The sequence below is a fragment of the Anastrepha obliqua genome, chromosome 1, assembly GCF_027943255.1.
Source record: "Anastrepha obliqua isolate idAnaObli1 chromosome 1, idAnaObli1_1.0, whole genome shotgun sequence".
NCBI classification, from domain to species: domain Eukaryota; kingdom Metazoa; phylum Arthropoda; class Insecta; order Diptera; family Tephritidae; genus Anastrepha; species Anastrepha obliqua.
Window position 1 is genome coordinate 160,376,615 of NC_072892.1, and position 14,111 is coordinate 160,390,725.

The 14,111-nt window shown below is 36.1% G+C and overlaps 1 protein-coding gene across 1 annotated transcript; it reads right to left on the reverse strand.

Annotated features, from left to right (window-relative positions):
• Positions 1-5,912: 5,912 nt before the first annotated feature.
• LOC129239152 (serine-rich adhesin for platelets) lies at positions 5,913-13,075 on the reverse strand. Its single transcript, XM_054874486.1, has 9 exons — positions 12,279-13,075; positions 12,080-12,174; positions 11,814-11,993; positions 11,559-11,750; positions 11,099-11,494; positions 8,226-9,367; positions 6,506-6,832; positions 6,331-6,435; positions 5,913-6,264 (listed from the first exon to the last, which is right to left on the reverse strand). Exons 1-9 carry the CDS (start codon positions 12,316-12,318, stop codon positions 6,204-6,206), a joined length of 2,538 nt encoding a protein of 845 aa, XP_054730461.1. The 5' UTR covers positions 12,319-13,075; the 3' UTR covers positions 5,913-6,203.
• Positions 13,076-14,111: the final 1,036 nt, after the last annotated feature.

Below are 14,111 nucleotides of genomic sequence, written 5' to 3' on the forward strand. Positions count from 1 at the left end.
CGTTTATAAATTTCCTTTGCTTTTAAACCTCCCAAAAATAAAAATTCAATCACGGCACAATACTTGACTTTTTCCACTGTAGAAAATACTGTGGCACGTCGATACTAAATGCCTTGTAAACAAAGAATGAATGAAGAGATTGAAATGAAACTTCAAATACGTCCATATTTGGAGTTGGAGTGTACCGACATAACAAACAAAAAAAGATGTAGGCTAGTAGCAACGCCCTCTCTTATCGAACGGCAAAACTTTTTGAACAACCTAGTACTGATACTATTTTTAAGTTATAATGAAAAAACAACAAGTAATGGTTGCACTAGAATACTCTTTGAAAGAAACGTGGTTGCCTTCTTCTTCTTAATTGGCGCGTTAACCGTTTACGCGATTTTGGCCGAATTTAACAAAGCGCGTCAGTCGTTTCTTTTTCGTGCTAACCGGCGCCAGTTGCACACACCAAGTGAAGCCAAGTCCTTCTCTACCTGATCTTTCCCACGCAGAGGAGGCCTTCCACTTCCTCTGCTACCTGTGGTACCGCATCGAATACTTTCAGAGCCGGGGCATTTGTATCTATTCGGATACCACTTGGATTAAAAAAATATTTCTTCAACCTTTCGAGCAGAACTGAAGAGGTAAACATTCTGGAATTTTTCATACGTTTCAAAGAAAATTATGTATTCAACAGAACTGTAGGCAAAATCATGGTACAAAAAATAAGGTAGTTTCACTCAAGGATGTTAGATTACCACGTTTCACCAACTACTGTCTGACTACTGTCAAACTAAATAAAGGCTGGTTAAGTTTCAAAAGCCGGTGTTCATTTTGAATAAAATACAATTTTTTTATGAAATTATTGTCATTTTTCTTTATTATGATAATATTGGCTGAATTATGTATGGAACAAAATATTGGACAAATAACCGCCGCGGCACACCTCCATCCGATGGTCTAAATTTTCGAGGACGCTGAGACAGAATTGAGGTTCTATGCCGCTAATGTGTCGAATTATCTCATCCTTTAGCTCTTGAATTGTTGCTGGCTTATCGACGTACACCTTTTCTTTCGAATAGCCCCAAAGAAAGAAGTCCAATGGTGTGAAATCACATGATTTCGGCGGCAAATTGACATCGCCGCGACGTGAGATTATTCGACCATCAAATTTTTCGTGCAAAAGAGCCAGTGTTTCGTTAGCTGTGTGGCTAGTGCCACCGTCCTGTTGAAACCACATATCGTCCACATCCATATCTTCCAATTCGGGCCATAAAAAGTTCGTTACCATCTCACGAAAGCGAACACTATTCACAGTAACTGCCTGACCGGCATCATTTTGGAAAAAATACGGCTCAATGATGTCGCCGGCCCAAAACCGCGCCAAACAGTCACTCTTTGTGGGTGCATTGGTTTTTCGGCAATCACTTTTGGATTATCATTCGCCCACATGCAGGAATTCTGCTTATTGACGAATCCACTGAGGTGAAAATGTGCCTCATCACTGAAGATGAAGTGCGCGATATGCATTTTGATTTGAACGCCCGTTTTCATAATAAGCCTGAATAAACTTTAACGCGTTGCTAGATTGTGTATCTTTCCATGGTTCAAATTGAGTTAATCTGAAATTGAAAAATGTCAAATGAGATGCAGAAAAGAACTTGACGTTTAGGTGTGGTTTACATTCAACATCGGCCCTTAAAGTTTAACCACCCTTTACATATTTTGGTGTTCAGCGATGAAGCCCATTTTTTGCTTCATGACTACGTCACCCCGAAGCCATTCCAGAACAGCCATTACATCCATTGGCTAGGAGGAATCATCGACCCATATTTCCTCAAAGACGAGTTTAGCGCCAAAGTAACCGTGAATGACGAACTCTATCGCGCCTGTGGTAAACAATTTGTTGATGCCAGAAATTGAAGCTCGTGATTTCCACAACATTTGATTCCGAAAAAAACGGCACTATTTTCTCTATAGTCCGTGAAACAATGGATTTACTACGTCGTCGTTTCGGTGAGCAATTTATATCGTGTTCCGGACCAGCGGATTGGCCACAAAGATCGTGCGATATCACACCTTTAGTCTTTTACTTGCGGGAGAATAGATAATCTTGTGCCTGATCGATGCTTTTTTTTCAAAATTAACAATATGGCGGCCTCAGGAAATATTTTTTTCAGAAACCGACAATTAATTGCTTAAAACAAAAACGAAATTTTTGCAAAAAAAAAATCCTTCGATCAGGCACGAGTTTTTTTTTTTTCAAAATCAATGTATTGTAAATATTATTGAAATCTACCAAGCGGCTTTTAAGTTTCAGTGATAGCCAGTTCAAAAAATATAGTTTTAAGAAAAACGCATTTAAAGTTTTGCTTTCTGCTCCGGAGCGCCCGAGCGCCCTTTGTAAATTGTTGAATAACTCGAGAAGCATTTATCGGATTCACTTCAAATTTTCACACAACATTTTTAAGATATTATACTTTAAGAAAATGCAAAAACAAAACTCTATTTTTTGAAAATTCTGACTACCCCTAACAACTTAATAGCCATTTTATTCCATAAAAGTTATTGCCTCTCATCGAGTGAACCGGGCTGTATGTCTACACACTCAATGCTTCTACTCCCATTTTTAAAAAACTATAAATGTAAGAAAAACTCACACAAATCCTTTTGCTATTGCTTTTCAAATGCGTTTTATTAAAAACTCTCAATTCATTTGTTCAATCAACAAGTTCGTAGTCATATTTTTCATTTGTCACTTCAACAATTCTTATGTATGTGTGTGTGTATGTATGTGTGTATGCGCTTTGCATATTTCATTGCTTTGTATAATAATACGCAGCAGTTTGTATGTAATTAGTACAATTCATATTGATAAAACTTTATTAGTGTTGATTTTGTGTTGGTATGTGTTGCCTTTGATGCGATATTTTCAAACGGCAATTATTTATTAATTGTTTATTTTGTTAATTTTTACATAAATTCAGCGTTTAGGCACGCAATTTATGCGTGCAATGTAGTTTAGTAGTATTTTTTTATAGTATTTTTTAATTGTTTAATTTTAATTTTTTTGTTTTATTTTTTTTTATTTTTTTTTATTTTTATTTTTATATTATTATTATTCTTGTTTTATGCTTTACTTTTTTCATTTTTTTATATATTTTTTAATTTTTTTATTTCGTTTTATTTTTTTTATTATTTAATTTTTATTTTAGTTTTTTTTTTATTTTTTTATTAATATTTTTTTATTTTAATATTTTTATTTTTATTTTTTTTATTTTAATTTTTTCATTTCTACTTTTTTATTTATATTTTTTTATTTTTATTATTTTATTTAATTTTTTTTATATATTTTTTTTTTTATTGTGTTATACTTTACTTTTTTCGTTTTTTAGTTATTTTTTTATTTTTATTTATTTATTATTTTTATTATTTCGTTTCATTTTTTTAGTATATTTTTTTTGTTTATTATTTAATTTTTATTTTATTTTAATTTGTTTTATTTTAATTTTTTTCATTTCTCCTTTTTTATTTTTATTTTTTTATTTTTGTTTTTTTATTTTTTTATTTATTTATTCACATTTTTTTATTTTAATTTTTTTACTTTTTTTATTTTGATTTTTTCATTTTTTAGTTATTTTATTTTTCTTATTATTTTTTTATTATTTTTTTATTTATCTTTTTATTACTTTTTATTTTATTTTAATTTTTTTATGATTTCATTGGTTGGTTGGTTGGTTGGTTTAAGGGTGACCCCGCATCGGAGTGCCACATAGACCGCAAGTTGGGTCCGTTGTGTTGCCCTAGAGCTCATTATGTTACATGATTTCCCCACCTAACCGAGATTTTTATTGTGGATTTTGGTCAAAGATATTAATTCGTTTCGAGAATTTGATGAGAGATTCGATTTTCAGGTTCGAGAGTACTGAAAGATTGTCAATTGTTGGAGAGCCAAGAAGAGCGAGGCGACTTCTGGCTAGACCGGGACAACTGCACAGCAAATGTCTACTCGATACTTCCTCATCTTCGTCCTCGCAGTATCTGCACAGGTCGTTTTGAGGAACCCCAAGCCGACGTGCGTGAGTGCCCAACAGGCAGTGGCCGGTGATAAGAGATATTATATGCCTTAGTTCGTGTTTCGAAAGACTTATAAGGGTTTTTGTCTGTTTCAGATTGTAGGATGGCCAGATTTGTCTGGTCGTAACGCAAGTAGTTTCCACTCGCAAGTAGTTTCCACTTCCACTGATTTCATTTACATTTTTTTGTTTTAATATTTTTATTTTAATTTTTTTATTTTTATTATTTTATTTTTTATTATTTTTTTTAATATAGTACTTTAATTTTTTTATTTTTTAGTTATTTTTTTATTTTATTTTTTTGTATTTTTTTTATAATTTTGTTATTAGTTTTTATTTATATACATATGTAGGTATATATGTATGTACATATGTATGTATGTATATACATTTTTTAATTTTAATATTTTTATTTTAATTTTTTTACTTTTTTTATTTTGATTTTTTCATTTTTGCTTTTTTATTTTTATTTTTTTATTTTTATTATTTTATTTTTTTTTACTTTTACTATTTTATTTTTTAATTTTTTAATTTTTTATTTTTTTACCTATACTTTAGTTTATTTTTTAGTTAGTTTATTTTTTTTTTATTATTCTTTTTATTTATCTTTTTATTACTTTTTTTTTTGTTTTAATTTTTTATCATTTTATTTACATATTTTTATTTTAATTTTTTTATTTTATTTAATTTTCATTTTTATTTTTTTATTTTTACTATTTTTTTTAATACTTTAATTTTTTCATTTTTTTGTTATTTTTTTATTTAATTTTTGTTATTATTTTATTTATTTTTTTTTATTAATTTTTTTTTTTTTTTTTAATTCTTTTATCATTTTATTTACATTTTTTTGTTTTAATATTTTTATTTTATTTTTTCATTTTTATTTTTTTTTTGTTTTTATTTTTATTATATTTTAATTTTTTATTTTTTTACACTTAGCTTTACATTTGTAAGTTATTTTTTTATTTTTTTTTTCTATTATTTCATTTTATTTTTGATTATTATTTTTTTATTTTATTTATTATTATTTTTTTTTATTATTTAATTTTTTGTTTCGAATTTTTAAGTATTTGATATACATACATTTGTAAAAAATGATCTTCCCTCCATTTATTTTTATTTATATATATATATATATATTTTTTTTTTTTTTGTAAACATTTGTTCATTTACTATTTATTTGTTTTTTATATAATAAAGAAAATAATTGCATAACTATGCTAATTTATAAATTGCAAATAAAAAACATTTTTGATTATATGTATGCGTACGTAATTATAAATTACATTTTAGTAACTTAATAATAAACAAAATTTTTGGTTAATATATGCTACTACACATAAGTAAAAAACCAAAGTACCGGTTACAAGGATATGTTCAAGAAATTCAATAGAAAAAATGGCATCTGTTAGTGATTAACACACTTGTAAATGTCTGAGTAAATTATTTTTGAGTGCAACATGATTTTTGATAAAAAAAAATTCAATATCTAAAATAATACTAGCATTTTTCCACATTAAAGTCCAATTGAAGTTGGGTATTAGAGAAAACGGAATAAGATTTGAAGCCTAATGGTTGTGAAGGTGTTTAAAGATATTTTAAATGTGACGTAAAAATTCTTTAACACACTTTTTTAGAATAATTCTTAAAATACCAAAAAAAAAAAAACACATTTGCATATCGAAACATGAACGCCTCCAAAGGCGTTAATATGAAGTGATTTCTAAAATATTCATCCTTCCTTTAAAACACCTGCAAATTGACACAGTTTTATGACATCTACACTGGAAATCATTGGGTTTCATACATAATTCAGCGAAAGAAAATTTCAATGAAAGAAAAATTTCAATGAATTTTACTCGTAAGTGAATAACAGATTTACAGCAACTGCCCGCTTAATATGAAATTGTATGTATCAGCAAAATTAATTCAACTCCTCAGAGATTCTATCTGTTATGAGTTTTAAGTTACCTCTACTGCTACGAAAATGTGTATGCAGTAGGTGTATGTGAGCATTTGCATCAGTAGAATATACGCAAAAGGCGTACAAAAATATTTGAGACAAAGTTTTGCATTGTAAACTATAAAGAAAATGCCAAGAAAGCTTCTCCAATTGGGATTTCCTTCTGAATTTGAGCACATTTATAGGTGAACTTTGAGAGATTCCATGCGATTTATTATGCGTCGACGTAATTCAGCATATCTATAAGTTATATCAGTTAAAAATGCATTGGCATAAACTTAAATTTTGCTCCACTTCAAACTTTACCTTTCTCTGACTTTTTCCACTTCGCGCTCCAACTCATCATCGTAACGTTCTAAAATTGCACGGCACTCAGGCAGGGATAGATTTATAAATTGAGCAACCTCATTGCTGTGAAAATTTTTATTGAAAAAAAAAAACAGTTAGTTGCATACTTTGTTACGTTTTACTTAGGCATTACCTTATTTCATCCGTCTTCTTTGCATCGACCAGAAATAAGCGCGCCACATCCTCATGCGGCCCCATCATGACGCGCGTCAACAAAGGATAATCAGTCTCTTTCAAGCGTTTTTGTTCGCCATTATCGCGTATAATGAAGAGCGAAAAATTTTGCGCGGCACTGTCGACTTTATACTTTTCGAGCAATAGATTTATGACTTCATTGGTAGTGACCAACGAGGTTACCCACACGGACATTTGTGAGCCGTAGGGTGGAGTGAAGAACGAGGTTTCGCGATTATAAAAGTGACCATTTATAGAACAGCGTCGCTTCAATTTGGTACGCGATCTATAAGGCGAATGAGAATTTATCTTCTAAATGATAAATAAATGTAAACACAAGGTGGCGCAAAATTAATCCCCTTTTGGAAGATTTATAATTTTTGCAAATGGCGTCGCACGTCAATTATATTTGACACTTGTGAACGAGACAGCTGCAGTAAACAAACAGCAGAGCAATGGTGGGCGCAAAGGTAAAAATAAAGATTTCTATCACTCAAAATCATTGTTTTTTTTAATTCGATAAAAAGGTATTCAAACATAAAATTGTATGCTTAGATTAGATTAGATTCTTTATGAGGTTTGCCCTTCGACCTCACGACATTTTGTGTTCCCTACTCATCACAGTACCTCAACCAGACCCACTTCCCTTATTAAATTCAGAATAGAGCTGGGTTGGATTGAGCGTATGTGCCTTTTTTCTGGCTGCAATTGGCCAAGATGACTCAACCTTCTCCACGCTATAGCGCGGCATTCCAGGAGAAGGTGCATTGGAGTCTCCTGAGATTGGTCGCAGAAACGATAAGTGTCCGTAGACCAAATCCCGATCATGTGCAGATGACTTCGCAGTCTGCAGAGACCAGTGAGAATGCCCATGAGTTTAGGATATTGAGTTATGGGAGGGTTATGAGTTTTTTAAATCTCTTTTGGTTGCACCCCCGCAGTAAGGATTTTGAAGGGTGTAGCCCCATAGTTTGGTGCCGTCAAACCTTCCTTAGCCCTAGCTTTTCACTCCTGAGCTTCTCCTTGCTGGTGTGTTGTCCCATAGCAAGGAAGGGTTCGGGTTCTATTAGAGGCGGGGCCCAACCTCTCACGCCAATGCGTCTGTTCTTTCGTTCCCAGTCATAGCCCTGTGTCTTGGGACTCTAATTAGTTGGATGCAATTGTGCGTTCCTAATAGATGAAGTTTCTCGATACACTCAAGGGCGAGTGAGGATTTGATCCCACAGGACGATAGGGCCATGAGTGCCGCCTGACTGTCACTCAGAATGGCAATTCGCTAATTCCGGACATTTCTGTCTAAGTTTATCTCTGCACAAAAACAAATGGCATACATCTCCGCTTGGAAGATGCTTGGAAAACCTCCCATCAACACAGAGCGTTCGGTCCTGGGGTCGTAAATTCCAGCGCCTATGCCTTCTTTGCGGCTTCGAGCCATCTGTGTACCAGCGCAGGGTACACTGCTGGAGTTTCTTTTCAAATGCAGGTCTACTCCAGTTTAACTTATTGTTCACTTCAATTCTGAACTTCTTTTCGAATTTGACTACCTTATTGATATCATCTCTGCGTAGCTGGGTAAGTGGGAGCTGCAGCCTTCGCACTTCCATATTTTTAGATGACATCATCTGATTTGAATGCTTAATTTTGCCCCACCTCGTATATAATATTTTCCCTAAACCTACCTCCGGTTGCCACTACGCCGCTTTATGGCGGCCGCGCCCGTTCGTGGTGGTCGCCGCAAAACTACACCATCTTCAGTAACGTGCAACGGTGGATCTGCATCATCGTCTTCGCCATTGTGCGCACCACTAAGGCCTCTGCTGCGTTCGCCTTCCGTTTGCGTAAGCTCATCACCACCCACGGCACCACTATTCGTCACTGTAATTGATGGCCCCTCTGTGCGACTGGAATCCGCTTCACTCACACTATCTTTGTCCTTATCCCTCTTTTCCGCCTCTTTTGGATAGCAATCCATTTCGATTTTTACATAACGCGGCGGCACATCACTGCGTCGAATGGTAGCCGAATGCTGTGGTTTCAACGTGGAATCGTCATCATCGCTATCGGAGCAGTCAAAACACGAAGGCCCTGACTTTGAGCGATTAATGCCCTTTTCAAAGTGTTGATGCCTAAGATGGTAGGGTGATCGATTTTGTTGGTTGCTACCAGTATTGGCAATTGAGGCCGAACCACTTTTCTGCAAGGCATACATGCGCTGCATTGAATGTGGATTGGCGGTGCCGCTTTTCAAATGAAGCGTATCGTTGATTAAGTTCGCATCGATCGAACGCAAGGCATGCTCACAATTGAAACTTTTGCTCATCGGGCTTTCACCATACAACTTGAGGGAATCGTGTATCCTCGACGGATCAATTGGTTGGTTGCGTTTTAGTGAATCTTCATTGGGTTCGCGAAACGAATTGGCACCATTCACATAATCGAGATGTACACTACGCTTAAATTCTTCAAAATCCATTGGCTTGAGTGTAGCATCATCGGAGGACTCAAAGTTATCAACTGTTGTAGTTGTGGTTGTGCTGGTCGTGCCCGAAGTGGATGTATTTATTGTCGCCGAGTTGGCGGTGACAAAATTATCTGAAGATGTGCTGCTACTTTCACTAGTATTGCTAGTGTTGTTCGTTGTAGAAGCAGACGTAGGCGTCAGTGGTGATGGCACCTCGCTGGTGGTATTTGTGCTTTCGGTGAGATTATGTGCTGAAATAGTTTTCGATGGCGAGCTCTCGCTGGAAGACGTTTGCGATGATGGCAACTTGACAGGCATCGTTTCGTAAATTTTGTCCTTTTCGCTAATGCGGCGTTCCACCTAAAAAAAAATTGGTTTACGTTATTTTCGAAGAGAAAAAGTTGAAGCGCACAAGTAAAAAAAGGTAGAAGCAAGGAATACAAAGAAAAACTCGTAATTTATATCCTGGTTATAGATGACTGATTTTGATGGGTTCCGCCGTAGCCAAATGGATTGGTGACTGCCAGTCGGAGTCATTCGGAGTACATAGGTTCGAAACACCAAACACTCGGTGAAACACCAAATGAAGAAAGTGTTTTTCTAATAACGGTCGCCCCTTTGCAGGCAATGGCAAACCTCCGATTGTATTTGTACCATGAAAAAGATCCTCATAAAAAATATCTGCCGGTCGGTGTCGACTTAAAATTGTAAGACCCTCTATTTGTGGAACAACATCAAGACATACACCATAAATAGGAGGAGGAGCTCGGCCAAGAACTCAAAAAAGGGTGTAAGCGCCAGTTATATATGCCAACGAAGGTTGGCAAAAAAGTCTTGCGGTATTTTTATTGAATTTTGAATTGTTCATAAAATTGGTTAAAATAATGCGATTTAAATATGCGCCGTTTTGTTTTTAAATATGCGCCGTTTTGTTCGATGACGAGTTCCCAACGAGATGCCAACTTCATAATGCCCCTCTTATAGAAGCTCGCTTCCCTATTGTCAAAAAACTCGGAGAGCCAATTTTCACAGGACTCTCTTGTGGACAACTTCCGACTACCAAGCTCGTTCGCCATGGCCAGAAATAGGTGGTAATCACTTGGTGAGAGATCCGGACTATACGGTGGATGCAAAAGAACCTCCCATCCGAGCTCCCGGAGCTTCTGGCGCGTCACCAAAGATGTGTGTGGCCTGGCGTTGTCCTGATGGAAGACAATTCGGCCTCTGTTGATCAAAGATGGCCTCTTCTGCATGAGTGCTGCATTCAAGCTGTCCAGTTGTTGGCAGTACAGGTCCGAATTGAGCGTTTGGTCATAGGGGAGCAGCTCATAGTGAATGATTCCCTGCCAATCCCACCAAACACACAGAAGAACCTTCCTGGCCGTCAATCCAGGCTTGGCCACCGTCTGGGCAGCTTCACCGCTTTTCGACCACGACCGTTTGCGCTTCACGTTATCGTAAGTGACCCACTTTTCATCGCCAGTCACCATCCGCTTCAAAAACGGGTCAGTTTTGTTGCGATTCAGAAGCGATTCGCATGCATCCATACGGGCAAAAATGTTTTTTTGCGTCAAGTCGTGTGGCACCCATACATCGAGCTTCTTTTTGAATCCAAGCTTCTTCAAATGGTTTATAACGGTTTGATGACTCATGCCCAGCTCTTGGCCGATGCTACGGCTGCTACTATGCCGGTCTCTTTCGATCAATTCAGCGATTTTATCGCAATTTTCGACGACAGGCCTTCCGGACCGTGGCGCATCTTCGATCACCTCTGCACCAGAACGAAAACGTTAAAACCATCGTTGTGCGGTGGAAATGGAAACTGTATCGGGTCCATAAACTGCACAAATTTTATTGGCAGCATGAGATGCATTTTTGCCTTTATCGTAGTAGTACTGTAAAATATGCCGTATTTTCTCTTTATTTTGCTCCATGTTTGCGACGCTATAACTCACGAACGACTAAAAGCAAATGCGACGAATACAACTAGAACTACGCGCTTGCAAAGACAAGACCGCAAGACTTTTTTGCCAAACTATATAATTTCTTAAAGCGCATTTCAACATAACCTCATATGTCCTCATCTTTTACCTGCAGCAAATCATCAATTTCATCCCATTCCAATTTCTCCAAACTATCCAATTTTGAAGGCAATGTTGCCGAAACACAGCTTGTGGATGCAGTTGTAATTGTTGTATCGGTACCACATAAAGTGCTAGTCGACTCCGATTGATCGTCGTCAATCGCACGTCCATTGGTGCCATTTATTAAAGGCAACGCAGCACCGTCTGTGCCGCCCGTTGTGTTGGCGGAAGCTTCCTCTGGAGTTGTGGGTAAATCCGTCAAAGGATATTCATTTAAACTGCACGAATCAAAAGTCATGCTTTCCGACAGCGAAATATCAGTGGAGAGATTCTCTACTTCACTTGCGGTTGTGGGCGCTTCCAACGATTCACTAATATCGTTTTCCTTATCCGATGGGCTGTCCTGCAAGGTTAAATTAATAAAAGTAAATGAATGCAAACACACATTTTTAATATGCAAAACTCACATCAACTGCTTTAGAAACGCGCTTGGAATTCCTTTTACGTACGACCAGCGTACGCTGATCATCATCCTCTTTCAGATGAATCACGCCATGCACGCCCCATGAAATGCGCAGCGCGCCTTCTAGTATTAAACGGTTATTCACCTCGCGGCTCCGTACTTCCATGCTTTTATTGTCGTAAAACTGATTGTACACCTATTTTAATGGACGAAGGAAATGAAGGTTGAGCTCGTTGTGAAGCGTTTCCTTAATATTTACCTTAAGCTTGCTTTCTAAATGATCTCTGGGCAAAACAGGACCACCATTACCAATACCAGAGCGCTGTGTTCCCTTCACCCCATAACTCTTATGCGATTCCACACGTGTGCCATGCCCAAACAGCTGCGGTCCGAAGAGCGCACCGTAGCATGGCACGTGACAGTAAGGCACTCCTTTATGCTGTGAAGTGGTTTGAAACAAATATATATTAAGTGCTTTACTTATTTATTTTTGTTTTTTTTTTTTTGTATAGAAAAAAAACATACCTCGGCATGTTGGCCTGGGTTTAGCCGCTTGCCGCACTCCTCGCACCGTAAACACTCTGGATGCCAATCATAACCGAGCGATTGTTTGCGCTCCGCTAAGACAATAGAAGGGTTTTAATTGTCAGTTAGATGTAAGTTAACTCTTTCAAGCCGGCTTTATGCCTGTGAAAAAGAAACCAAACGAAATGTCAATGCTTACCAAAGTATACAGGCTTTCCACATTTGTGACACTTCCACATATTACTAACGCTTTGTTGGCTGTTGGGCTATTGTCGCGGCGTTGCAGGGACAAGGTATGTGCGGGAAAATTCGCCGTTGGCAGCGACTGGTTCGTTGCCCTGCTTCCAGAATAGTCTGAATAAACTATGAACAGTGCGCTAATAGCCGTCGTTGATTTTACCCTTTTACTTAGTTTCGATTGAACGCGTGACGTACATATATAATTTTACATAAATATGCAAATGAAGGTAAAATAGAAACCAACAAAACACGCGAGAAAATGGATAGTGCAATATAATTGGGAAAAACAAGAATTCACAAACCGAATAGCTGAGGCACGCAACCGATCAAGAGAGAACACATAAACGGAAACAAATTAACCACTACAAAGGGCGATAAGGTTGCTGAACTGACTGAGTTTTCATGCCTTTAGCTAAGTTTTCTTTTTACGTAAAGAACCTTTTGATTTCGTAGTTATGATGCGTTTATTTTATTTTATTATTTTTTTTTTTTTTTCTTACAAAAAACGTGTAATTATTTATTCCTATCCACTTTATGCCCGTAGTCAACGCCAACGCAAATGAGCAAAGTATGTAATACAATCACCAGAATTGTGTATATTTTACGGGATATATATGGCTGTAACGCAGCACTTCGTTTGCTGCCGCTGCAAATAATTGTTTATTTCAATTTATTGTTTATTTTATTGGATCCTATAGGTTTCCCGACCTATTTGGAGGTGAAAATAAAGCAAATCCATTGTTTGCTTCACGAACAAGGCAATAACAAATTGTCGCAGTGTTACCATATTTGAAAAATTAGAGAAGAGGAATTAAAGACAGCAGAACTCTTATATATCGTAAAGTACGGTCACATATGCAGTAATTAGCACTAATACACAAAATTAATCAACCCGTTCACATATGGCAGAGTGCCTGCAAGACTGTTTCGAAAGGTTTTTCTTTATAGAAATTGCTTTGGTGGAATATTTTGGAGTTTTTGGTTTATTTAATTATTATTAACGGTATGAAGAATAGACAAAGAGAAGAAATAGCTAATTTAATTGCGCAATTGGCTGATAATTATAAATAGTTAAAGAAAATCGGTAAACAACGTTTACTGAGGTTGCAACAAATTAATAAGAGCACAAAGAGGACGCCGTAGCCAAATAAGTTGGTGCGTGACAACCATTCGGGATTCAGAGAGAGAACGTAGGTTCGAATCTCGGTGAAACACCAAAATTAAGAAAAATATTTTTCTAATAGCGGTCGCCCCTCGGCAGGCAATGACAGACCTCCGAGTGTATTTAAAAAAAATGAAAAAGCTCCTCATAAAAATATCTTCCGTTCATAGTAGGCTTGAAACTGTAGGTCCCTCCATTTGTGGAACAACATCAAGACGCATGCCACAAATAGGAGAAGGAGATCGGCCAAACACCCAAAACAGGGTGTACGCGCCAATTATAGTTATATATATAATAAGAGGACAAAGCGTTTATGGATACACGCTTTTTCTGGAATATGAATGCATAATTAATAATATTTAACAAAAATTTCATTAGTATTATGTCTACAAACCTGTTTTCTTTGCGGGCGTGCATTTCACTTAGTTTTCCCTTTGATGTTTCTCTTTACATTCGTAAACATAATTATCGATAATACAGGGTTGTATGAAAAAAACTGTGGTAATAATCTAGGATTATTTTTTAATCTCAGATTTCGGGAGAGAAATTGTGTATAGGTAATCTCGCTTTTTAGTTACGGATTGGGAGTTAAGCACGAAAAGATAGCTAGTCTATTTATACGTAAATGTA

Excerpts from the sequence above, each read along its gene's own strand:
- LOC129239152 (XM_054874486.1), bottom strand. The coding sequence starts at position 12,318 with ATGTGGAAGTGTCACAAATGTGGAAAGCCTGTATACTTTG. Across the intron at positions 11,994-12,079 it reads ACCCAGGCCAACATGCCGAG|CATAAAGGAGTGCCTTACTG; the intron begins GTATGTTTTTTT and ends ACCACTTCACAG. Across the intron at positions 6,436-6,505 it reads AAGAAGACGGATGAAATAAG|CAATGAGGTTGCTCAATTTA; the intron begins GTAATGCCTAAG and ends AAATTTTCACAG.